The 25,768-nt window shown below is 46.1% G+C and overlaps 1 protein-coding gene across 2 annotated transcripts in view; it reads right to left on the reverse strand.

Moving 5' to 3' along the window:
- Window positions 1-13,599: 13,599 nt before the first annotated feature.
- Window positions 13,600-25,768, reverse strand: part of HSD17B2 (hydroxysteroid 17-beta dehydrogenase 2) — an 89,353-nt gene continuing 77,184 nt past the window's right edge. For both annotated transcript variants that reach the window (XM_084755248.1, XM_084755247.1), the window contains exons 4-5: window positions 18,732-18,869; window positions 13,600-14,031 (exon numbers count right to left, since the gene is read on the reverse strand). In XM_084755248.1, the coding sequence (XP_084611374.1) occupies window positions 13,691-14,031; window positions 18,732-18,869 (479 nt within the window). In that variant the 3' untranslated portion in view covers window positions 13,600-13,690. The remainder of the gene's footprint in view (window positions 14,032-18,731; window positions 18,870-25,768) is intronic.

Below are 25,768 nucleotides of genomic sequence, written 5' to 3' on the forward strand. Positions count from 1 at the left end.
CAAGCTCATTTACAGAAACGAAAACATATGGCATATTCTCTTACAGGAACAACAGCCCCAGCAGAAGTTATTTGTCCTTGGGCGAGTGGGGCTCATAGGTTGGAGGCATTTCTGTTTTATAGATTTCTTAAGCACAGCAATTTAAGCTTCACTTTAGGCATCACAAAAACAGGATTGGAGCAGTTCGGCTCCAGGTCCTCCACTGGTATCAGAGGATTCCTTTAAGGGGGTCATAAGGGATCATTACAAAGAAGAGGAGAGAAGGTGGTGGAAATCCTTCAAGCTGACGCGTGTTAAAAATGGAAATTCTCCAGTCCTCAGACAGTTCCGTCGAAATGACTTTGTCCCATTTACAGGAGGCCCTGGGGAGGTGGATAACTGAATTTCAACCCTGACCAGCCACCTACGGCCGCACACACCCCTCTGTACTTGTTATTCCTGCTTGCTTCCGCTCTCCCACCTACTGAGCCTGAGGTCCAGGCCGATGCCATTAGGGAGTGGTCACAAGTGTGCCCAGCTCACATAACAAATTTTTCCCCATCTGAAATGTCTTGGTGACTCAGTTTCCAAAGGCAGGGGAAAAAAAAATTCTCACAATGTAAGCTGCTACACTCTGGGATGTTTTGTTACATGGCATTTGCAGGCGGTAGCTGACAGAGTCTGTTATCCACAGAGGTCCTGGGACAGATAGATCCCTCATGGTTAGTGAGCAGTGATTCTTTATCAACAGTTGATGCTGAATACTCTTTTTTTTTTTTTTCTGGGGTCTCTTGAATTTGTCCTCTTCCTGGATGGGCCAAGGACACAGCTCGGTAGAGAGCACGTTCATGTCATATGCAAGGTCCAGGGTTCAAACCTCAAGGAAAACAGCACTTGTGTCGTCTTACTCCCTGAAATGACTCAAGCCTTTAACCCTCCGACCCTTGCCTATGTCACGCAAGCCGCTACAATCTATCTCCTCACATTCCACATTCCACTCTACAGTTGCAGCCCCCTGAGCTGCTAAGTAGTCTGAGGCTTTGCATACATGGCTCCTCCCCCCCACCCCCCCCACCCCCCACCCCCCCCACCCCCCACCCCCGTCTTCTTTCGCTTTTCGCCCTTGGTTGGTCTTCATATAGCTGCGGTTACCCTCACCTGCACCCCATCTCTCTTATGGCTTCCCCTTTTGGGATCTGGGTCCTTACATTCAGAGCTGCCTTGTGAAGTTCTTGTCCTTTCTGCATTGCAGTGCTGCCCGAGACTCCTTTGTCTTCTTGTAGTTTTCCCCGCTGCCTGTAGGCGTCTCTCTACTCACTTTCTTGTCGGGCATTTGAGTTGTCAGAGCGGAGCCATGCCCGTGTCACTGTGACCATCACAGGATATCCTAGGCTTCCACAGGTGTGATTAAAAGTAGAACTACCGTTTAAAACATGATCCTTGTTGGATTTAGTAGACACTTCTGATCGTTTCTCAAGGTGGTGGCTCTGAGATCATTTGTGCCCCATATGGGGAAGCCCAGCCAGCAACTCCTTGAATGTGACTGCTTTTTATGGCAATGCCTTTGGAGAGGTCATTAAGGCTAATAGGGTGGGCACCAGTCCAACATGAATAGTTTTTCTTTAAGAGAGGACACGTGATCACAGAGGAAAGGTCATATGAGGACGGGTAGAAAACAGCCACCTAAAAGCATCTACTCTCTCTACCAGGGAGATGTGCTGGGGAAGTGCGTAAGTGATAGAGCACTCGCCTAGCTGGGCAAGGCCTTGGAGTCAGTCGCCAGGAAGGGAAACACAAACAGGAGGGGCAGCAGGATGGCTTGGTGGGTAAAGGGGCTTGCTGCCAAACCTGACCCCCTGCATTTGATCCCTGGGACCTGCATGATAGAAAGGGAACAGACACCTGAAAGCTATCCTCTGGCTGCTATACACATCCTATGGCACACACACACACACACACACACACACACACACGCACACGCACGAGCACACACACACACACTACATGTAATAATATTTTTTTAAAATTTTATTTATTTATCATGTATACAATGTACACTTGCTGGCCAGAAGAGGGCACCAAATCTCATTCTAGATGGTTGTGAACCACCATGTGGTTGCTATTTTTAAGTGATCTAGAAAGGTCCTAGAAGAAAACAACCCTGCCGACTCCTTCACCTTGGTCTTCCACCCTCCAAACCCAAGCAAATATATTTCTCCTCTTTTATTATCTCCTCAGCCTGTGGTGCTCTGTAGACACGTGGAGATCCTAGCGAGCCGTCATCAAGGTCAGGCCAGCCAGCTTGCCCTGTACCCTCAATAACACTTGGATGGTCTGCCTCATTTATTTAAGCCGTACTTGTTGCGGGAAACGATAATGTCTGGAGATGTGCGTGCTCACTGCCCTGACAGCTAATGGGCTAGAACTGGTCTTCATGCGCTGACTCTTGTGACCAACATTCTACAGCCAACTCATTCCAGCTCTTTAGTGTTCTGTGCCATCCAGCCTTCCCCCTTTAAAGGCTAATGGCCAGAGAGAGGGCTTAGCAGTTGCTTGAGTGCTTGCTGCTGCTGCTGCTGCTGCTGCTGCTGCTGCTGCTGCTGCTGTTGCCGCCGCCGCCGCCGCCGCAGCCGCAGCCGCAGCCGCCAATGCCACCGCTGAAGACCAGAGTTCAGTTCCCAGAATTCTCAGCGGGTGACTCATCCTGGAGCCTGTAACTCCAGTTCCGGGAAATCCAACAACCTTTGCTGGTGCACTCAAGTGGCTCCTGTGCTCGTGTGTGTGTGTGTGTGTGTGTGTGTGTGTGTGTGTGTGTGTGTGAGAGAGAGAGAGAGAGAGAGAGAGAGAGAGAGAGAGAGAGAGAGAGAGAGAGAGCGCCAGGTCCCCTCGTTTCCCTTACTCTATAACCCAGCTCCCCCACACCACCACACACACACACTCACACACACAATCTTTCTTTGCTAAGGTTAAAAAAAGAGCCTGTAATCCAAACTCCTTACCAAGCCAGGCATCCTTGGAGCTGTATTTCAAAACCAATTGCCCTGTGGACTTGATCCTGCTGCTTGCTGCCTCAGCCAAGAGCACTGACTCCTCCTTGTGGTCTAGAGCCTTCAGACCTGGTGCTTGAAATCCTAGCCTAGGGCTGACCTTACAGGGGCTGAATGGAGCCTTGCTCCCTCGGATTCAGGCTGTAGGTGCTTCTGGAATGACTAGACACAGAGGATGTCTGAGTCAGAGCCTCCCAGGCAGCCTGAAAGGCCACAGTTATTTGGGAAGACCTGCTAGCTCTCTTACACATCCAGGTGCAAAGGGTTTCCTGTACATATCAGAAGCACCAGGGATGGCCTGGTTGGTGGGTCCTCCCCCACTCTTGCTGGTTGAAACAGCTAAAATAAGGAACACCTAGTTCCTGGGCTCATAGAGTTCCTGTCCTCAGTCCACACAAGGTAAAAGTTCAAGGAAAACTTGTTGGGAAACAAATCAATACCTCGGCAATTAAGAGCAGGGACTGCTCTTGCACCTTTTGGTGCCTGGCTGCTCACCACAGCTTGCAACTCAAGCTCCAAGGGAATCTGGTGCCCTCTTCTGGCCACTGTGGGTATCTGCACTCACATACCTATGCATACTTGCACAAATTAAAATAAAATAACTTAGGCGGAACAAAAGAGACAGACAGAAACTTGTTGATCTGAGTGGGGCTCACACTGGAATTCCAGCACTCAGGAAGCTGAGGCAGGAAATAGTAAGTTCAAGGCCAGCCTGGGTTACATAGGAAGACTTAGACTTAAACACTTGTGTGGCAGAAGGACCTGGCAATACAAGGGAGTGAGATATAAAAGGAAGTTTTTTTTAAAGCTTCAGGGGATTAAAACGTGGTTCTTTTCTGTTTCAAGGCCAAATGGGCAACAAGACAGCCAAGTCCTGGTTTGGCATGTGTGCCTTGGTCAGACTGAAATGTAAGAGCATTTATGTTGTGATCAGGTTATGTGGGATATAAAATATATAAGCTGGATAAAGAAATCATGGAACGTCTCCAGTCTTAGAGCTGACTCTGCCTGATGCCAGCGATACCTATACCATATTAGTCATCTTTTGCAGGACTATGACACCTGAGACAATCAACTTATCAAAAGGAAAGTTTTGCTTGGGTTCGTGGACCTCTGGTCAATAATCAGTTTTCCTTATTGCTTTGGGCCTGTGCTAAACATGCTGGGGGTGCCTGTCAGGACAAAACCACTAGCCTTAGACTGAGAAGTAAGAAAGAGTGTGGGATTGTGCCTCCTACAGTACACACACACACACACACACACACACACACACACACACCCCTTCCTTAAGGGCCTGATCTTGTTAGCCAGGGACTTACCACTAGAGCAAATATATATATAATATTTTTTTTAGCTTTCTGAGAAGGTTATACATACACGCAATGCATTTTGGTCATATTCACCCACCACACCTCCCACTAACTCCTTCCAGAACTCTCTCTCTCTCTTTCTCTCTCTCCCAACTTTATGTTCTTTTATTATTTTTTCCCAGACTCATACTCTACTTATTTATTTATTTATTCAATTTTATTTATTTATTCACTTTATATCCTGGTCATAGCCCCCATCCTGCCTCACCTCCCGGTCCCACACTCCCTCTCCCCCAACCCCCTCCCCTATCCCTCAGAAAAGGGGCGCCCCCTTCCCATCCACCCCAACTCATCAAGTCGCATCAGAATTAAACGTATCATTTTCCTCTGTACATAGACAAGGCAGTTCTCAACAGGGGAAAGTGATCAAAAAGTTGGCAACAGAGTCTACGTCAGAGACAGCCCACTCCCCTTTCTGGAGGACCCAAAGGGAGCACAGAGAGATATGAGGGTGGAGATCAGACCTGGAGAGAGCAGGGCCAGGACGACAGAAGGCCTACAGACAAAAGAGAAATTGTGGGTGGGGGCATCTCTGTGACAAACTGGAAACCTAAGTCAGGGTAGGCTTCTGGGAGGATATGAGGGGGAATCTAGTAGTACGGATCATAGAGACTGAAGAGGACGCCCTCTAACTAGACAAGTCTCCTAGTAGAGGGAACGGCACACCAAAAAACTTTGGCCCAAAAATTTACCCTGCCTACAAGATGTGCAGTGATAAAGATAGAGCAGAGATTGAGGGAATGCCCAACCAATGCCTGGCCCACCCATGGGAGAGAGGCAACCCCTGACACTATTAACAATACTCTGCCATGCTTGCAGACAGGAGCCTAGCAGAGTTGTCCTCTGAGAGGCTCCACCCAGCAGCGCCTCAAAACAGAGGCTGAGAGTCACAGCCAAACATTGAGTGAAGTGTAGGGAGTCTTGTGAAAAAGCAGGGGTTAGGAGTGGGGAGGAAAAGAGATCTGGAGGAGACAGGAGCTCCCCATGAGGATCAACAGAGCCAACTAACGATGGCCCAGAGGGGCTTGCTGAGACTGAAGCACCAACCAAGGACCAGGCATGGACTGGACCTAGGCCTGTACAAGGACGTAGCTGATGGGCAGCTCAGGCTTCATGTGTCTTTTTATTCTTATAACCCACCGAGACCAATTTGTCCTGCCCATATATGAGGCCACCCCCTGCAGCATGGCAAAGAAAACAGGTTCTCCCTCTCTGTAGCCAGGAACTGTCAGAATGCTTCAGCTCGGGGTGAGAGCTCACAAGCCCCTCCCCCTCCTGCGTTGGGATGCTGACAGGCTTGATCTTGTGCAGGTCTTGTGCAGCCAACCACAGCTACTGTGAGTCCACAAATGTAGCGGTCCTGCCACACCCAGGAGACCTCTGGACCTTACACTCTTTCCACCCCGTCTTCCATGACGTTTCCTGAGCTTTGGCGGTGTGATATGTGTGTTCCATTTACTCGAGCGCAGTCCATAGCCTGTCCCTTCAATAGGCCCAAGCTAGCAAGCCTTTAACACATGAGCCTGTGGAGGAGAGCAAGACCCCCAACCATCGCTCCAGCTTTCTTTTAATTGGTATTTATACAATGTATCTTTTTTTAAAACTCTCTTTACTATCAACCTTCAGCTATTTCACCTATGGGTAGTCTCCAATTTTCACTGTCTTGTGGCTATTAATTCTTTGTTTTTGTTTTGTTTTATTTTGTTTTGTTTTGTTGTTTTTTTGAGACAAGATTTCTCTGTATAGCCTTGGCTGTCCTTTGTAGACCAGGCTGCCCTCGAACTCACAGGGATCCACCTGCCTCTGCCTCCCGAGTGCTGGGATTAAAGGCGTGCGCCGCCACTGCCGCCGCCGCCACCACCACCACCCAGCTGTGGCTATTAATTCTTAAGTGCCCACAGCTGTTCACCACCCCCTTTCACCTGTGGAGTGTTGGTCCTAATCTCCCATAGCTAATAGCAACTCTCAAGTGCCTTATTCTTTTTTTTTCCTATGCTACCTGTGCACATTCTCCGACCACTTCCCATCGCGTCTGGTTGAGGTAGAATACTTACTGCTATGAACAGAGGTTATGCTGTGCCACTAGGCAATAGTGGCAAGGAAAAAGTCTACATGTTCAATACAGAAGCCATTTTTTTTTTCTAGATATTTTTCTCTCACAGATGACTGATCCCACAGAAAAAGAGGGCCGACTGTGTCTTTCTGTGTCCTGTGGACTTAGTTCTGAGGGCGTCAACCTGTGTGTTTTGTTTTGGTCCCCCTCCCCCTCCCCGCCCCCTCCCCCTCTCCCCCTTCCCCCTTCCCTTCCCCCTCCCCCTGCCCCCTCCCACAGCTGCTCACTCCATGCTGTCACTTCATGAGCTGATTAAGTGAGGGAGTCTCATCTTGGATGTTAGATCCTCAATTATGGAAAGGAAACACTGCCCAGGAAGAGATGGGTCAAGACGCTCCCACTAGACTCCCTGCACACACTCCATCACAATGCTGTGCATCAGTGCTGCCCCCACTTGTAGCCTCCGTCTCCTCCCAGTTTTCTTCAACTCTCTATTCACAGCTGTCCCATGAAGGGGAATGTTATGTCCCTTTTCATCATTTCACCGAGGACAAGAATGAAAGGCCCGCGATGGCACAGAATTACTGTTCGTTTTGATTATTTGAAACATGAATGAGCCCCAATCTTTCCCCCAATCTTCCAAGGAACTATAAGTGTCGAGTATAATTTCCAAATGAGAAATTTTGACAACTTGCACGCTGCATAACTATGAGAAAGAACGTTTCAACAGAGGGCGTTGGCACACCGCTGCAGCTCCTCCCTCCCTTCCTGCACATGGCCTTGCTTATATGGGAAGGGGCAGCCTTGAGAAACATGTTCTGTGCAGTGTCTGGAAGCCTTCTGGGAAAGAGACGTCCTGACATCTGCCCACACGCTGTAACAGAACCCGGTACGCGGTGTGTGTCAGCACTTGGCTTGGGACGAAGGAAGATGGATTCTTTTCCTCCTGACTTTGACTTTTTTCCCATTTCTCTGGGTTATAACTTATCTACTGACTGTGTGACAGACTGCAGTCTCCATAGGTCACAGGCAGGTGGCTAAGAAGGCATCGCCATCCCGTTTCTCAGCTCCTTAGCCACTTAACATGAAGCTGTCTATAGATGCTTTGTGTAAAACCCATCACGGTGAGGTAAAGAACTCTGGGCCTAAGTAGCTTGCCGTCTGAAATCCAGACTTGGGAGAGCAAGGGGGCAGCTATCCATGATGGAAGGATGTGGCCACTTCCTTGGACCTCTCACTTTCTTCATGGAGAGGTCATGATTCCTCAGCGTTCCCTCAGGGCTCAGCTGGAGGGAGCGTTGAATGAATCACCGGAACTGTGTCATGAGCCAGTCATGGGACAAGTGGCCTGGAGCTCCTAACTAGCGCACTGCCGTTGCCAAGGGCTAGATGGCAGATTAGGTATGACTCCTGCACAGGTTCTCACCAGGCAGAGGAAGCTGTGTGGAGCTGGATAATGAGGAAGAGTTCGGATCCTATCCTGGCTTGGTGGAAGAGTTTCCCAGTTGCTTAGTAGCCCCAACTTTGATGGTCATTACAAAAGCAAGTATCCAGAATATGGGACAAATACCAAGGAAAAAAAAGAAAGAAAGAAAGAAAGAAAAGAAAAGAAAGAAAGAATGAATGAATGAATTTGTGGTGACGCGTGCCTTTAATCCCAGCACTCGGGAGGCAGAGTCCAGCCTGGACTACAAAGCAAGTCCCAGATAGTCAAGACTAACACAGAGAAGCCCTGTCTATAAAAAGAAAGAAAGAGAGAGAGAGAGAGAAAGAAAGAGAGAAAGAAAGTATTTGTGGTATTTTAGCTTGCATTGACAATGTCTAAAACCCACAAAAGCACCATGGCTTCACTCCCTTTACAACCTACAAGCAGCTCAGCTCCATCAAGGGAGACATTACTTTGGAAAAACCAGAGAGAGCACAGTTGGTTTTTCTGCCCAGTGGGTGCAAGGGATTTCTAATAGAAACAAAGAATACAGCCCCAGAGATCATAGGTGATGCTCTCCTGGCCCATGACTAATTTTGTAGCTTTGTGTGTACCTTAGCAGGCCAGTGCTAGCATTCTTTTCACTGGAGAGCATCCTATTTTGCATGTCAATTGCTCCAGTCCTCTCTGAGCCCATTATACCATCCCCCTGGCTCTTAGATCTGCGAGTCCAACAGCACATCCATATGTGCATGCTGTGTGTCTGTACAAGGCTGTCCCGCAGTGAGAAAGAGTGATCACGTTGTCTTTCAAAGTCAGAGAAAGCTTAGCAGCCATGTGCGACCCCACCAACATCTCACAAGGAGCCTGCACACAACCCCAAGCACAGCCCAAAGACGTCCAGACTCTTCTCTATGGCTCAGCAACTTTTTACATCCCTCCCATAATTATCTGTATGGACTGATAATAACCAGCGGTTATTATGAGTCTACTATGTCAGGGGCTTGATATATACTAACTACTACTTGATGACATATTCTACTATATCAGGTAAGTTCTAAGTAATTAAATAGCTTTAAGTCATTTAACAGTATGGCTGGGCCACGAGAAAAGCATTATTAATGATCTCGAGTGGTGTGCGTGTGTGTGCACACACTTCACAGATAAGTGCTGAGCACTACAAAAACCAGCTAACATCCTCTGGATCTCATAAGTCATTCACATCAGAACTGTGACAGCCCCAGGAGGCTGGCTCCGCAGAGAAATTGAGCAGCACGCTGTAATTCCCTTTACAATCTCACACTGACTAAACAGTACAGACACCCAGCTCTCCTACACAGGGCAGATTTGGCTTTGGGTAAATTAGCTTTCCACACCCTACGTCTTATCTAAAGGTGGAGCTGATAGTGACAACTACTTCAGTGGCTGCTGTAGGGCTAGAACTGCTAAATGAATTGAGTTGCTTGGCAGAATTCCTAGCACTGGGATGAGGATGCTGCTCTGGGGTAGGATGCTAATCTAGGACATGCAAGCCCCAAGCTTAATCCTTAGACTTCAAAATAAGCAACTGTAGATAGATAGATAGATAGATAGATAGATAGATAGATAGATAGATAGATAGATAGGGAAGGAGGAGGAGAGAGATTCTAGTACATAAGAAGTCCAAAGTAATTGTTGCCTTTAAAACAAAACAGACAAAAGACTGAAGAGATTTCATCAGGAGGACAGGTGTCAACTTCCTAGTTTGTCCACAAAGAAAAACAATGAGGCAATAGTGACTCTTGTCAGGGGTCAGAGGTGAGCTTTATGGCGTATTCATGACATGTTCCAGTGCACTGTGGGAGGAGACCTATTACCCAATGAGCAGCAGCCAAGGAATATTAGCCAATCATGGCCAATCAGCAGCAACAGAAGAGCTTGGCCACACCGTGCTGCTCTATTTGTCACCAATGTGACCTGTTTGGAGCAGCGCCAACCAGGCTCCAAAACACTTAACAGCATCAAAACTCAGTGAGCATCAGAGTAGTGGAAAGCAGTACTCTGCCCTCAGTGAAGAGTCTAAATCAGAGGTCTCCATCGGGTCCCTCCCTCAGAATTCAGTGAACCCTGTGGAAGAGGGGGGTAGAGGACACCAGGAAAACCCAGCCCACTGAATCAGGGTGCATATAGTGTCACAGAGATGGAAGGAACAAGCATGGAGTCTGCCTGGGTCTGCACCAGGTCCCCTCTTATATGTTGTGGCTGTTAGCATGGTGGTTTTGTGGGACTCCTAAATGTGGGAGCAAATGTGTCTCTGACTATTTTTCCTGCTCTTGAAACTCCTTTCCTCTTGTTAGATTGCCCTGTCCAGCTTCAGTGTGAGGGTTCTTGCCTTGCCTTATTGATATTGGTTTTGTTGTATTGAGGCCTGCTCTTTTCTGATAGGTAACGGGGGGGGGGGGGGGGGGGAGCAGATCTGGTGAGGGGGGCTGGGAGGAATGGGGGGAGGGAAACCATGGTTGGCATGTAGTGTATAAGAGAAGAATCTAGTATGTATATATATATATATATATATATATATATATATATATATATATATATATATATATACACACACACACACACACACACACAAAATGCTGTGTGGTGATGATGATGATGGTGGTGGTGGTGGTAATGATGGTAACAGGGATGAGGATGGTGGTGGAGACAACAATGGTAATATAGATAATAATAATGATGATGGTGATGATGATGGTGGTGATGATATTGCTGGTGGTGGTAACGATATTGTGGTTGTGGTGATGGTGATGATGGTGTGGTTGGTGAGGGCATCAGGAAAGAGGATGGTGGAGGTAATGGTAATGGTGGTGGTAGCATTTGGTGGCAGTAATAAAGATGATGGTGGCAGTGATGGCCGTGGTGATACCAATTGAAGTGCTGTGCTCTCTGTGCAGTGAATCACTGACTATTGCCATTCTTGCAAATGGCTAAAACCTAGTTTTGGTTTCCCTTCATCTTTTCTTTGGAAGTCTATTTTATGTCTATCCTCAAGGCAAGCCTGGAAGACCAACTTGAAAAATTGAATCGTCAGGGCCACATGTCTCCACAAGGTCCAAACAGGAAGCATAACCTGAGGGAAATTACCCTCACTCCTCCTATCACTCAGTCAACATTCCTAGCTCTGGAAGAATGTATGTTTGTTTCTATGCTTGAGTCATAGAGGCTAGTGAGCTGAAACAGGCAGAATTAGGACCTTCTAGTTTTTATAGTTGGTGAAACTGGCAGTTTTCCGCCAAGATCTCACACCTAGGCCATGTCCTACAAACAGGGAGGTTAAGCTGATTCTAGGTATCCATATTCTACCTCTACTTGTGTGTGTGTGTGTGTGTGTGTGTGTGTGTGTGTGTGTGTTCATGCAGCTGTAGAGGAATGTTAATTCAGAACATGGCTGTTCTGACAAGAGATTTCATCCAAAGAACTTTTATATCTATATGGTCCAAGTGGCAAGAGATCACATCCAGAGATCTCCTAGGTCTGTGTGATCCGGCTGGAGTACAAACACGCCTTCAATCCAGGAGACAGAGGCAAACAGATCTGAGTTCAAGGCCAGCCTGGTATAGAGTAAGCTTAAGTCCAGGCGTGGTGATCCATGCCTTTAATCCCAAACAAAGGTAAAGTTAGTTTGTAGAAGGAAGCACCCATGTTTGAAAATGATGTCTAATTGAGTGGCAGAAAAGGTGATAAATCAGAGAAGATTTGACAGAATAGGATATGCCCAACTCTCACAAGAAGAGAGAGGAAAGGGAAGCTACTCAAGAGGCAGTTTTCAGAGAGAGGAGGCAATTTTACCAGGACAGTAATGGAGAAATGGGTTGCAAAGAGAAAACTCTGATGAAGATGCAATGAGAATAAGCCAGAAGATTAGCGCAGATGACTGAGTTAGTTTGAGGCCAAGCAGTGCAATTCTGAGCTGAGAGAGAAGCCAGATTGAACAAATCAGCTGGGAGAAGAGTTTGAGCCAGAACAGCTGAGTTGAACCAGCCACCCCAGAGCTCAGAAAGAACAAGTAAGCAAATAAGGGTGAGCTTGTTAAGCAGTAAGTCTCAGAGGCTGAAAACCATTCTAGGCCTAGATTAGATTGTAGAGGGCTAGAAGCTTCCAGGACCAGGCGTAGGTTAGCAGACAGAGGTAGTAAGCCTCCCAGACAACTGCTGAGCCAAGAGAATAAAAGTTACTTTTACACCAAGCCTTTTTTTTTTTTTTTCTTGTCAGGCCCATTTTTCTTTTCAGTACAGGTATTCGAGATTCAAAGTATGCAACATAAGTTAATCCATGAATTTTTTTGGCCAAGAATTTAAATATTAGCAAAAAAAAAAAAAAAAAACCATATCCAGGCCAAAAAGGCATGTTTCAACTTAGAATCTTCTCTGTATGGAAGTCATTCGCCTCAGGCCACCAGGGAAAAGAACACAGGGCAGTGCCAAAGAGAGTGTTAGTGACACCCAGCACTGACACAGCCTGTTACTGAACAAAGAGAAAGAACAAAGACTGTAGTTAAAGAAACATCTCTCTGTAAATCTCCCAGGGAAATTCTCTACAGCTGGAGCACCCCCACAGGAGCACCCCCCGCAGATGGAGAGAGAAAAGTCACTTCGCACAAAACCCAGAAGCTGCTTAACGGTCTTCCCAAGATGGTAGCTCAAATTCTCCCTTCTGTCGTCTCTACTCTTTACAACATAGTTTTTTTTTTAAAAAATTGTCCTATGATCCAGGAAAGAAAAGCTAACCACATTATACACACTGCAGTTTCTACTGTTGTCCTAGTCAGCTCTGATCTCAAAGCCCAGACCTTGAGTGACTGGCTAAAATTTGGGGGTCTACTGTGGGAATCAGCATTTTTTTTTTGTCTTTTTGTTTCAGGGCAAATAAAATATTTTTTTTCAAGATATCACTGTTCATTGGCTTGTGCCTGGTCACCTTTGAGGCCTGTACATCTATGCAGAGATTGAGTTGTTTTGATGCCAATATGCCATTCATCCTGTAGTCCCTGGATTAAGGTGTAATTTTTATATGGGAGTTGTCATTAAATAAATAACATTGTAGAAGAAGACACAATGGTTGCTTCCCATAGTCCCAACTTCCCAACTATTCAGGACTCTGAGGCAAGAGGATCACCTGAGCCTGGTGGCTGCATGCAGAAGGTACAAGCAGAAAGATGAGGAATTGGAGGCCATCTATGGCTTCTTGGCTACATAGCAATTTTTTTTTTTTGAGGCCAGCATGGGCTACATGAGACCCATCTCAAAGTCAAAATAAATACAAATAAACTGCCATAGCAACCCCAACCTTAAGTAGCCACCACCCTGGCCAGTAGTCATTGACATATGGCAAGACTAGCCAGTACCAGAAAGATTATATGTGCTAATGACTGGGGTAGCTGTTAGCATCTTTGAGCAAGAAGGAATGATCTACTTGGGTAGAGAGCATTGATTTGTTGCTGTACACTTAATATAGTTCAATATGGTCTAAATACACTTATACGTGCTGAGAAAGGGGAAACTTCCTGGGACTGGGTTTGTCATTGTCGTCCCTGTCCTGCAGTGGTCTAGAACTGATCAGGGCAGCATCTGGGAGCAAGCCTGCCTCTGATAGGTGTCTGGTGGCACCAAGTCTCAGTACCACTCTCTTGTCATACTCCAGTCCTCTTGCCACTAAGTCACGGGGAACCAACACATCTCAAAGTAAGAATCTGAGGTAGAAAATGGGTTTAATAAGAGGTTTCCCTTTCATCCTAAGACTGTGACATTTCCTACCCGAGCGGGGCCCCATTCTTCTAACTCGCTGTCCTTAGAGCTCTCGGCATGTGTTTTGGACCAAAACATTTTTTCAAAACATAGTCCAATACCCTGGTCGGGGAATAGGCTTCAAAGTAGATCCATAGACTAGTCATTCGCCCTGGGGCGTAAAAGGAAGAGGGGTTCCTGGCAGAAATGGCATGTTGGATATCCCGCAGCACAGGGGTGATGTCCGGGCAGGAATTGTCTCTCATCATATGGATTAAGCTCTTCTGTTTGTGGACATAGTCTTGGCCGTAGGCCTCCTGCAGCTCTTTGGAAAAGTGGTCCAGGATTTCTGTCTCCATCTTATCCCAAATATCACGCGAGCCTATGATGTCTGGAACACAGAGAGAAAGGAAGACTCAGATGAGGAGAGGCCAGGCAGAACTGGGAGGGGGGGGGCAGGCAATCATGAGCCAGCCTCTGCTGGGAAAGATGGGTATTTGTGAATCCCTTGTTTGTTTGTTTGTTTGTTAAGACAGGATTTCTTGGCTTTCCTGGACTTGCTTTGTAAACCAGGCTGGCCTTGAACTCACAGCAAACCACCTGCCTCTGCCTCCCGAGTGCTGGGATTAAAGGCATGTGCCACCACCACCCAGCCCCTTTTTTATTGTTTTACTTACTTCTCTTTATTTTTTTATTTCTTATGTGCATTGGTGTCTGTGTGAGGGTGTCAGGTTCCACGGAACTGGAGTTACAGACAATTGCGAGCTGCCATATGGGTGCTGAGAATTGAACCCGTGTCCTCTGGAAGAGCAGTCAGTGCTCTTAACAACTGGACCATCTCTCCAGCCCAAGAATCCCTTTTTTAAAAGCCAAGTTTGTGAGATTACACTATAATTGCATCATTTCCCTCTTTTCTTCCCTCCCTCTAAATCCTCCCATATACCTCTTCTTGAAGAATTTCGATTTTATAGCCTCTTTTTACAGAGTCTGTTTAATGCTACTCATATGTATTTTTTCAGGGATGACCATTTAGACGTGCCAGAGTAGATGGGGAAAGCCCATAAGGCCCCAGCCCCACACACAGAACTACAGCCGACAAAGGAATGCTGAGAGTGAGAGAAAGAGTGTTCTCCAGGAAGCACACACCAATGAGCTAAGGCCAAGTAGTAAGCTCTATACATTCCTTTTCTGGTGTGTGCTTCATAACATCACGAATTACAAGCCTACACATGGGGCTGGAGAGACAAGCCAATGGTTAAGAGCACTTGCTGCATTTGCTAATGACCTTAGTTTGGTCCCCAGCATCCACACAGATGACTCCATCTGTAACTCCATCTTCAGGGCATCCAACACCCTCTTCTGACCTCTACAGGCACCTGCTTACATGGCTGTGCATGCAAACACACAGGCACACACACACACACACACACACACACACACACATAAAATAAAGTAAATATTTTAAACCTAAATATTGATAAAGATGAGTGGTTGTTTCACAATCTGAATAGCCCAGCTAGTGAGCAACAAATCCAAAAACTGAACAGTGCTCACACCTCGAGGTCCCCTCTTAGTGCCTTCTAAAGCGCCTGTTGTCCTCGATAACATGGCAGGCTCATTCTGCCTGTTTTGAATACTTGCTCTTTGGTGCCAGCTTTTTTTGCTCACTGTGTGTGTGTGTGTATGTGTGTTTTGCATCCACATGTGATATGCCCGTTCTCTTTACTTCATAGCTTTACATTGCATAAATATTGCCAACACTTATGGATCCAATATGTTGCAATGGAACTTTTGTGTTGTTTTTCTGTTTGCAGCTCTTACAGATATGGCTGTCTCAAAGCATTCTAGCATAGTCTTTCCATGGTAATTATATGTGCAAGCCATAACATCTACAATGTAGCATCTACTATATGATCTATTCCATGTGCATAAACATGTAGATACATCCTACACACAGCATACACATGTAACTTATTAAATACACAAAGAGTACCTACTCCCATACTGAAAATTTTCTGTCCAGCTTAAAATAAATTCTCATGTAATTTTAAACATTAAATATATCTTAATATAATTTTAATGCATGTTTAAATTTTATTATGTAAATGATATGATTAAGTAGAAATATGTTTTAACACATACAATGCCTGCTTATTATATGAAATGAAAAAAAATAAATCACTTTAAAACATAGCAGCAATGCCTGCTTATTTTATTAGTAACAAGGAGATGTGTCTTTAAGAATCAGTCTTCTTTGATTTAACTAACAGTTTTGTGTGCCCCTACACAATTACTCCTTGTTCGTATACTTATGCATACAGAAGCCTGCATTTTCTTTTATGAAGAAGGAACAGAAAAGGTTGTATTCTGCGTTTTCCTGGCCAACGGCCACAGATCTGAGCTGTGATTTGAAGCACAGGAACGGGCTGCCCGTTGAACAGCTTTCAGCGAGGCACTTTCCCGCTGCTGTCACCCCTTGCTCAGTATTGCCGCCTCAACATTCAAGTCCACAGACTCACAACACGTACACTACTATACATAGACTTTATTTTCGCAGGCTAGGGTCCCCAAAGTGCTGATTAAAAAGCATGACCATTTAAAAATTTTAATAGCAACTATCAGATTCTCCCTTAAGAACACCTCGGCCCCTGACACCCTGTCCTGCTGGTTGGCGGGCTGTAGGATGCACCTTCGTTTGCTGCTGTGTGAAGAACCCATCCGAAAGGCTCAACCCCTGAAAGTCCGGTGATGTTGGTACAATGTGAGGAAGCACCCAGCGACCTGTTTCTCTTTATGAAGGCACAGCATTACAGGTAGAAAAATCATTACCCAACAGTTGAACTGGAGGTTAAACCTTGTGAAACACGCTTGCTTATCTGTCAGGTCCCTTCTGCCACCTCTCTTTAACCCCTGATCTCAAAGGCTAGAGAAGTCCTTTCTCTCTCTCTGTCTCTGTCTGTCTGTCTATCTGTCTGTCTGTCTGTCTGTCTGTCTCTGTCTCTGTCTCTGTCTCTGTCTCTGTCTCTGTCTCTCTCTCTCTCTCTCTCTCTCTCTCTCTCTCTCTCTCTCTCTCTCTCTCTCTCTCTCTCTCCCACTCTACTAAACGTTGTACAGGGAATAGGGATGGCCCATATGACAAGATGCTTTTGTGGCAGTCAGAGGACAACTTGCAGAATCAGTTCTCTCTCTCTCTCTCTCTCTCTCTCTCTCTCTCTCTCTCTCTCTCTCTCTCTCTCTCTCTCTCTCACCATATGTGTCCTGGGGTTTGAACTTAGGTCATCGGGTTTAGCATCATGTGACTTTACTCATAAATTCATCTCTCCCACCAACTCCTGGACTAGCCACATTTGAGAATACACTGTCTAGAGGGCCCAAGCTTCCCTTGGGAGTGATAAAGCCACCAGCCTTTTGTCAACCATCACCTATTACTTTGGGCACACATAGCCCACCCATCCCCTGGCACTTTGGAGCAACCGCCCTGTCAATCTAACCCGAATCAAAAGCCCATTTTTGCTTTGCAGCAGCTCTGTGGCTGAGAAGGTCCTTAACTTGAACATTGATTCTTCTCACTACAAGAAAAATATGAAAATACTCGGTTGCCTCCTTCATAGATGAGAACGGAGTGAAACTGCCATGTTTACTATGTGCTAGGCATGCAGCACCTTAGCTATGTTTATTGTAGGACACTAGAAAAAAAACAAAAACCCAGAAATCTGATCAGTGTCCTTGACTATTTTCAGAAGCTCTGTGCCCTATTGCTTTGTAAGTTCTTTGTAAGCATCGTTCTCCATCCCACTCCCTGTTCTCTGCCCCCCCCCTGCCTTTGAGGAGCTCATCAAGTATCAACTGCAAAAAAGATAGCCTAGTATGAAAGACAGAGCACAGGGCGGGGGGGGGGGGGGGCAGGGCACTAGAGGTCTGTCCTCACATTCCTCATTGCGTTGTGCCAGGGGCCTGCACCAGGATGTATTAGCCACCTTGCCTAGGCGCCCTCACATAGGGAACGTCAACTAAGCCCACCCTGGATATATTTAACAAAGAACTTAGAAGAGGCTCCCAAGAGAACAAGTACATTTTAAGAAGATGGAGATGTTGAGTTCACCGATGTTGAGTTAATCAATTGGGTCACACTGTACAGTACACACACACACACACACACACACACACACACACACACACACACCATGCACACACGCTCTTCTTCTCTATCAGCATTCCTCCAGTCTCCTCCTTGCTGGGGAGTTTGGGCGAGGATGGCCCTTCCCCGCCAAAGATGCCATCTTCTCTTCAGTTTCAGTTACCTTTCTCAGTTTATGTGGCTAACGTTCCTCTTGATGTTCCCAATGGCTTCTGAGCCTCCTCCACAGCCTGCTGAGGTTCCCGCCTGCCAAGTGCTTTCAGACAGAGCTTCAGTTTTTCTTTATACATTTTACCTTGTGCGTTTGGCTAGCAATAGCTTCTGGTTTGAGCCTTTATTAGGCTTCCTTCTCACACCCTCACTAATATGACCAATTAGATGTTTTATGGTCCGGAAAAAAGAAAATAAGGACGAGCCTTCTGTCTCTGGCCAGAATTCAGAAATTCAAGGAGGGGCTGGGACAGGACAGCATCTCCCATGAAGGAAGGGGGTGGTCCTGTTCTCCAAAGGAGAGGATAGAAATTGCTGATTCTAAAACACAGAGAAGTGGGGGAAGAAAGCCACTATGTAGGGATGAAATGGGTTGCTAATGTCACCAGTACATCTGCTCAGTTCATTTAAGAACAACCTCCAAGGCTCCTGGGAATCCACCATCCTCTTCTGGTCTCCCCCAGACACCCGCACACATGTACGTGCACACACAAACAGACACACATTCACACACCTAAATAAAAATAAATTCAAAATAAAATAGTTCAGCCTCCCAAATCATGTCTATACAGTAAGCTTAGAACTTAGCTCCTACTGAATAAAATGAGTCGTCACAACCACTGCCTGGTTGTGTTCCCCTCTGACAACCCTAGAAGGTTCAATGCATGTCTTAATCAACCAAGAAGAATGCCAGGGTCCCTCTGAAGGTGAACATTACTGAGTTCTTGGTCTCGGATACCTACTTGTTTGGAAACCTCCGGGTTGGACTGTAGCAACTTTGACTCCCCACTTGGAAAGCTCTAGTCTGAGTATTGATGAAAACATGGTCACGGCTGCCTTTGTTGAGCAGTAAGCTGCTATCATTTCCATTGGAACCTTGGCTGTGGGAACAATGGAAAAGGAAAAGGGTATTTTCATTCATTCGGCCAAGAAATATTTAAAATACTTAACTGTATACCAGGAATTGCTGTCAACAGTCACCAGGTCAGGCAACGCACCCTTCCTTCTGAAGGTTCCTCCCTTAATGTGTCATTTTTGGAGGCTTGGGTGGGACCCACACTTCAGCCCATCATGGCAATGTCCAACAAATTAGGCTCAAGACAAGTTGCAATGAGGGGCAACAAGTATCATGGTGGACCATGAGGAGTTTCTGTAAAGAACATGAGGCCAATGTCATTGTCTCGGGAATGAGTTCGTTGCTAAAGAAGGTATCCAGCAAATCCCTCTCTTTCGTTTGCTCTCATATGTGTTCCTCTCCCATCCTTCCCCCAGGACATGACACAGCAAGAAGACTGCTGCCAAAGGCCAGCCCTTTAACCTTGGACTTCTCAACCACTGAAGCCAATAAAGTCCAATTGATTTTAAATTACCAAGTCTCGGACATTCTGTTACCCTATCAGCACAGACTGAAATGACACAGGAAGTATGTGGATGAATGAGAAACTGCACCTCACATTATCAACCTAAAGCGAAAACATGCCCTGGACCAAACACGTAGGTATGTTTGTCACCCCAGCTGTCATCCCAGCTTCTTGAGACGCTGAAGCAGGGGGATCAAAAGTTTGAAACCTGCCTATCCTACAGAGGGAGTTTAAGGCCAGCCTAAGCAACTTGATGAGATTCCATTTCCAAAAACTTTTTTTTTTTTTAAGAGCTGGGGATATGGCTCTCAGCAGCCTGGCATGTGCAAAGCTGTACGTTCAATTTCTCATCTCTACAATCCAACAATAACAAAAGCTAGCCACTTGTATCCGTTATATCATGCCGAGCTCTGCAAAACTGTTGGTAGGCCACACAAGTGGCGATGTTTTGTGGACAGCATCATAGATCCAACCTTGCATGGATAGTCCATGTTAGTAAGTAAGCTCTATGATGAAATAAATATTGCCATCTAAGATAGTTAACCATGATTGTATCGACGAGTGAGTAGAAGAATTCGTAAAGCTCATATGTATGAACGTACACATACGTGAACACTTTTTCAGAGACGATTTGCTCACGACGATTCTGACCTAATGAATAATTTCATCTATTGGATTCAAAGCTTGAGTGCCTATTGGAAGACATGGAGCTGTGGGACATGGGGATTGATTGGAGGAAGTGGGTCCCTGGGAGTATAGCTTTAGGGCTGTATCTTGTCTTGGGCTCTTTCTGTCTTCTTCCTGGCCACTATGAAATGAACAGGCCCTTCCTCCGCAGGCTTCTTCTGCCAGGATGTGCATTGGCCTGGAAACAACAGAGTCGGGGACTGTGAACTGGTTCTCTGAAGCCATGAGCCCAGATAAACCTTTCTTCCTGATAAATTGTCAACTATTTTTTCTTGGTGACAGAAAACATATTAACTCATCTGGGGTTGACAGGCCAAGAGTCACGGGGTCTCAGAGCTTTTTTCCTGTCTGAACTCACATGCCCCTTTCTCATCTGGCCTATTATATCTTTGACTTGTAAATTTTAATTTCATTATGGTAAAAACACTGTTCTAGTTTTGGTTTGTTTCTGTTGATATAATAATACACTCTGACCAAAAACAACCTAGGGGATGAAATAGATCATTTGGTTTATGCTTCCAGGTGACGGTCTATCATTGATTGAAGCCAGGGAAAACTTTCAAACAGGAACTTGAAACAGAAAAGAGAAACTCTGCTTGCTGGCTCATTCTTTGCTAGTCTTCTTACACAACCCAGGATCATCTGCTTAGGGATTGGTGCTGCCCAGAGTGGACTAGACCCTCCCACATCAATTAACAATCAAGAGAACCCACCCCCCTCCCATAGACATGCTCATAGGCCAAGCTGATCTAGGCAATGACTCTCTCAGATAACTCTGGGCTGTGTCAAGTTGACAGGCAAATGCTAAACACTTTCTTAGTCACTTTTAAAATGTAGAGCATTAGTAATATTATTTATGCTGGATACCAGATTTATAGAACTTGCCCAGCATACATTACTGGGACAGTTTAAAAAAAATTAAAAAAAAAAGGTTGGCTAAATGAAACACCCTTTATGATGAGCTGAATGTATTTTCCCACATTTGCATTGAGGCAATAAACCCCAGGGTAGCTGCATTTCGAAATGGGGCCTCTAAGGAAATAATTCAGGTTAGATGAGATCACGAGGAGAGGAACATAACCTCCTAATACCAGATATTCTCTGCCCCCCAATATGGTGACATATGGGGAGAATAACCATCTTCACACTGGGAAGAGAACGCTCACCAGCCACTCTGATATGTTGATGGGGGACTTCCAGCCTCCAGAGCCACGACTACAGTTCTGTTATTTAAGCTTGACCACTTGACCACAGATTAGGTTAACTAACACATTCTGCCAATAGAAATGATCTATTTTAACCAACCACATACTCTTCCTACCTCTCCTAGGCCATGATAGTCAACTTATTTATACACACACTATTAGCATACTTTCCCAACCACTGCTCCCCCCCCCAACCCCCCATCTGTGTATGTGTTTGTGCACATGTGCATGAAGGTACATTTGCACATACTTGCATGAGTGTCTGGAGGCTCCCTCTATTACCTTTCACATTGTTTTTTGAGACAGGGTCTCTCCCTAAATCCAGAGCTCACTGATTGGCCCAACTGGCCGGCCCACATGTTCCAATAATACCCCAGCACTGGGGTCACTGCGCACCACCAACTTGGCTTTTATGTGGGTGTCAGGGCTCCATACTCAGGAAGCCATGCTTACAGCTAAGCCAGTTCCTCAGCTCCACCTCTCCTGCCTCTGTGGCCTACCTACTCAGTGACCTTGTCTCCTGTCCTGTGGCCCCTGCCTGGTGAATGAGGAAACTAAGAGAGTGAACTTGTCCGCCCTAAGAACGGGCTGGAAACTGCTCTTGCCTGGTGCCCTTGGTAAGTTAGGAGTGTGTCCTAAGGTCCTACTTGCCAGATGTCTGCCGACAATATATAAAGGCTCAGACATGGCACAGTCACAATGATCAACCCCACATAAAGAGCCTTGGTTTTTTTTAAAGATTTGGTTTTTTTTTTTTACCAGTTTTAATTATGCTTGTGTGTCCATGAGCAGGCATGTGAGTGTGAGTACATGATCACACGGAAGCTGGGGTTACAGGCAGTTGTGAGCGTGAGCTGCCCAGTATGGTCCTCCGCAAGAGAAAGAGGGGTTTTTCACTACTGAACCTTCTCTGAAGCCCCAGCTTTTTTTTTTTTTTAAGCTTGAAGCTAAAGTGTGATTACATGGAAATTAAGGGAGAATTGAGGGAGAGATAAGAGTTTTTCAAATAAATTTCCAGGCAGCACAGCAGGGGGCAGAACACAGCAGCCTTTTCCAGAGGCTACATGAGAAAGGCCATGATGTCTCACTTACTCTCCGGTTTCTCTCCTAGCCAGGGCTACTCAGGCCTAACCTCAGGAGAGCACCACGAGGTCTTTCAGCCAGCGTCTTCTTATTCTTCCAAGATAGACTGAAGTTGACTCTGAGAACAGAGGCCACACCTCTGACCCACACTCCTAAGCTGAACTCCAAACCCTTTGCCTGAGCTCGGGAGAGTCGGGCTTGCTGAGACCCCCGAGGAACTCAGCAGAAACTGCAAACAGTATCCAATGGTCTCCTTGTTATCTGAAAATCTCTGAAACTATGACGGGCAGCTTGGTGCCACAACAAAATCAAGGCCCAAAATCTTATTCCAACAAGAATGAGCCAAAGTCAGAAGTAGAGCTGTAAATTCTCAGGCCACACTCTAGACCCATCAAGTCAGAAATACGGGGTTGGGAGCCAGAAAACCTGTTACTGTGATAAAAGCACATAACATTACATAACACAAAGTTGACTGGGATGAATATTTCAAGGTATGTGACTCTGCAGCATTTCCTCCATTCAGCTCTGGGTCTCCATCGTTGGAGGTGTAGCCCAGTCAACACCTCCATCCATCACTTCTGTCCATCAGAACATTCTCCTCGCCCCAACAGGAGAGTTTGCACCCACTGAGCCACCATTCCGCTGCCAACCACCTGTTCAGCTTTCCATCTCTATGGATCCCCCATTGCAGACAGTTCACAGAAACAGAATCCTATGCTGCTTGACCTTCCGTGTCTGGCGTCTGTCTAGAAATCAAGCTGCTGGTGATTTCAAGGTCTACCTACAGTGTGCAATATATTCAAGGCTCATCCATACTGTGGCATGGATCGATATTCCACTACCTCTCCATGCCTTGGTGATACCCTGTGCCTCTCCCGTGCCGCATTTGTTGAGTGACCCACTCGTGGATATTTGGGCTGTTTCCACCTTTTGCTTTTGTGAGTAATGCTGCGTTTACAGCGATGTACCAGTTACTGTTTGAGCCCTTGTTTTCTGGTCTTCTCATTATATGCCCAGGAATGGAATGGCTGGGCCTCCTGTTGGTCTGTGTTTAACTTCCTGCCTAATGGTTCCCACAGCAGCTGCCCCCAGGTTCAGTTTCCACCAGGAGGGGATGAGGATCCCAGATCCTCCACATCCTCACCAACATATGTTCTTCTCTTTTGTTTTGAGCACAGTGATGAGGCACTGTGTATTCTATACTCAGTGAGCACATCTGTCCTTTGTTCTGTGGGAAGGGATCCGCATGCCTACACTGCTACTGCGTTGCTTGCTTTAGGTGATGTGTCGACCAGGATGTCGTCCCAGTTCCTGTCTCAGGAGGAATGCAAGACTCAGAGGCCTGGGTGTTTGCAAATCTCCCCTATTCTACAGAGAGAAAACAAAACAAAACAAAAGACAATTTCCCCCTGAACAAAGAGGCCACCAATATGAACAAGTGGCAGAGCACAAGCATTTGCCACCAAGGGGAGGTGGGTACCACTAGCTTTTAGTGGATCAAGGGCATGGGTGTTTCCAAACTTCTCACAGTGTATAGGCTAGCCTCCTGCCCCAAATGTCAGGAGGTCAGAGATGCATCGCTTCCTTACACATCCTAGTGTCTTTGAGATGGTGCAGGTTCTTTATCTGCTCCACATGACGGCTCATACTTAAAAAAAAAAAAAGAGCTAAGTGAGCAGCCTGCCCCTTGTCACCAGCTGATACCAAAGGAGCAAAACTCGGCTCCTGCCTGACTGGAAACCCCTGAAGTCCGAATTATCCTGGAAGGGGTTGTTTCCAACTGTCATCATTCAGGGACACTGTGTAGCTGTGTACAAATATTTACTTTGATTTCCTAAGAAGAAAACTGTCCATGAAAAGCTTTTAGATAACTCTTTGATGATTACGGACATCTCCCAATTCTTTAAATACTTGGTTAAATATTTACCCAACGGCCTTGCTGGGATTAGAGTTGGGGAGCTAAACTTGTGTGGGAGAGGTGATAAATACGCTGCTGCAGGGGAGTGCCCCCGGGTGGGTATGTGCTAAGTCCTTCCATTCCCTTTATGCTATCGGGAGAAGAGTAGACCTGGATTTGGGGATTCTAGGAGCATCACCCAACTAAGAAGTGGAGTAGGCCCCCAATTTTCTAACTTCCAGCTTTTGACATGTGTGATACCTTGCTAGAGAGCCATTCGCGGGTCAAGGTCCTAGGGCAGAAGGGGACGCCCAAGGAGAGGGGAAGGAGTTAGGGAAGGACATGGTGAGGAGGAGAGTGAGTGAAGAAAGGGAAAGGAGGCAGCTAGGGAAGCTGACTGCCTCTTCAGTCTGTTTGTAAGAGCTCCAGGCAGGAAATCAATATGGCCGACAGTGCGTACCACTCCTCGTCCTCCCCAGATCATTCTTGCACCCTAAGAAAGGCAGAACCTACTGAGGGTCTCAGGTGGTTGAACAGCCAAGAGTCAGTGAAAGGAACATGCTGGGCGAGTCTGACAAAGGGAACATGGGAAGCAGAGGAGGGAAGAGTTAAGATCTGGAAGCCAGAGAAGACAGAAGGAAGCTGAGCAGAGGCGAGGTGGCAGCCACAGGAAAATGCTTGGAAAAGTGGAGAAGTGCCTGAAGGGGATTTGCATTAAAGAAGGCTTGTCTATGAGATTCATCCTCTCCTCCGGCTTTCCACTAAGTGTTTGGGAAAACATGGTTTCTGCAGCTGGGTTTCGACTTTGTGGGATGATTAAAGAACTAATAATTAATTCAGAAGTGTGTACCGACTGAGTCGAGGGCTGGTGAGATTGCTCAGCAGCAGGTAAAGGCACTTCCTCCAAGCTCGAGGACCTGAGTTCATTCGCCAGTCCCCACAGGGTAGATTGAGAGAACTGACTCCCCAAAGTTGTCTTACCATAAGTTCATCGTCACACACACACACACACACACACACACACACACACACACACACACAATTTAAAACAAGCATGAGGAGATTCAATAGGCTTAAAGAATAAAAATATTTTTTCATGTATAAAAGTGGAAGGATCAGGCTTTCGGATTTGGAGAAAAGAAAAAAGTTTAGGATTGGCATGGAATGTAACATAAGGCACAGGTAATAAAGGTTTTCCCACAGAGAAAGCTAAGCCAAGACCGTAAGACATGTTTGTTACTGCAAAAAGACTGTTATCTATCAAGCTGAGAGATAGAGCTAACAGAAGATATCAATCAAGACATCTGTTCGGACAGCTTGATGCACAGTGAGCCATGACTAACAACTGGTGTTGGGTATTGGAAAGGGAAGTCAGCCCAGTATTTTAGTAGGAAGTGTAGACATATCTTTCTTGTCAAGAAATGTGACAGGTCTAGAGGCATGTTATCTGCTATCCAGGTCAAAGCAGGTGTATTAGCTTCCTGTTGCTGCTATGAAAAACCATCACCAACTCAGACAGTGTCCCTGGGTGAATTCTCACTCTGTCC

Source organism: Acomys minous (assembly GCF_964271855.1).
Source record: "Acomys minous genome assembly, chromosome: 14".
In the NCBI taxonomy this organism is placed as follows: Eukaryota; Metazoa; Chordata; class Mammalia; order Rodentia; family Muridae; genus Acomys; species Acomys minous.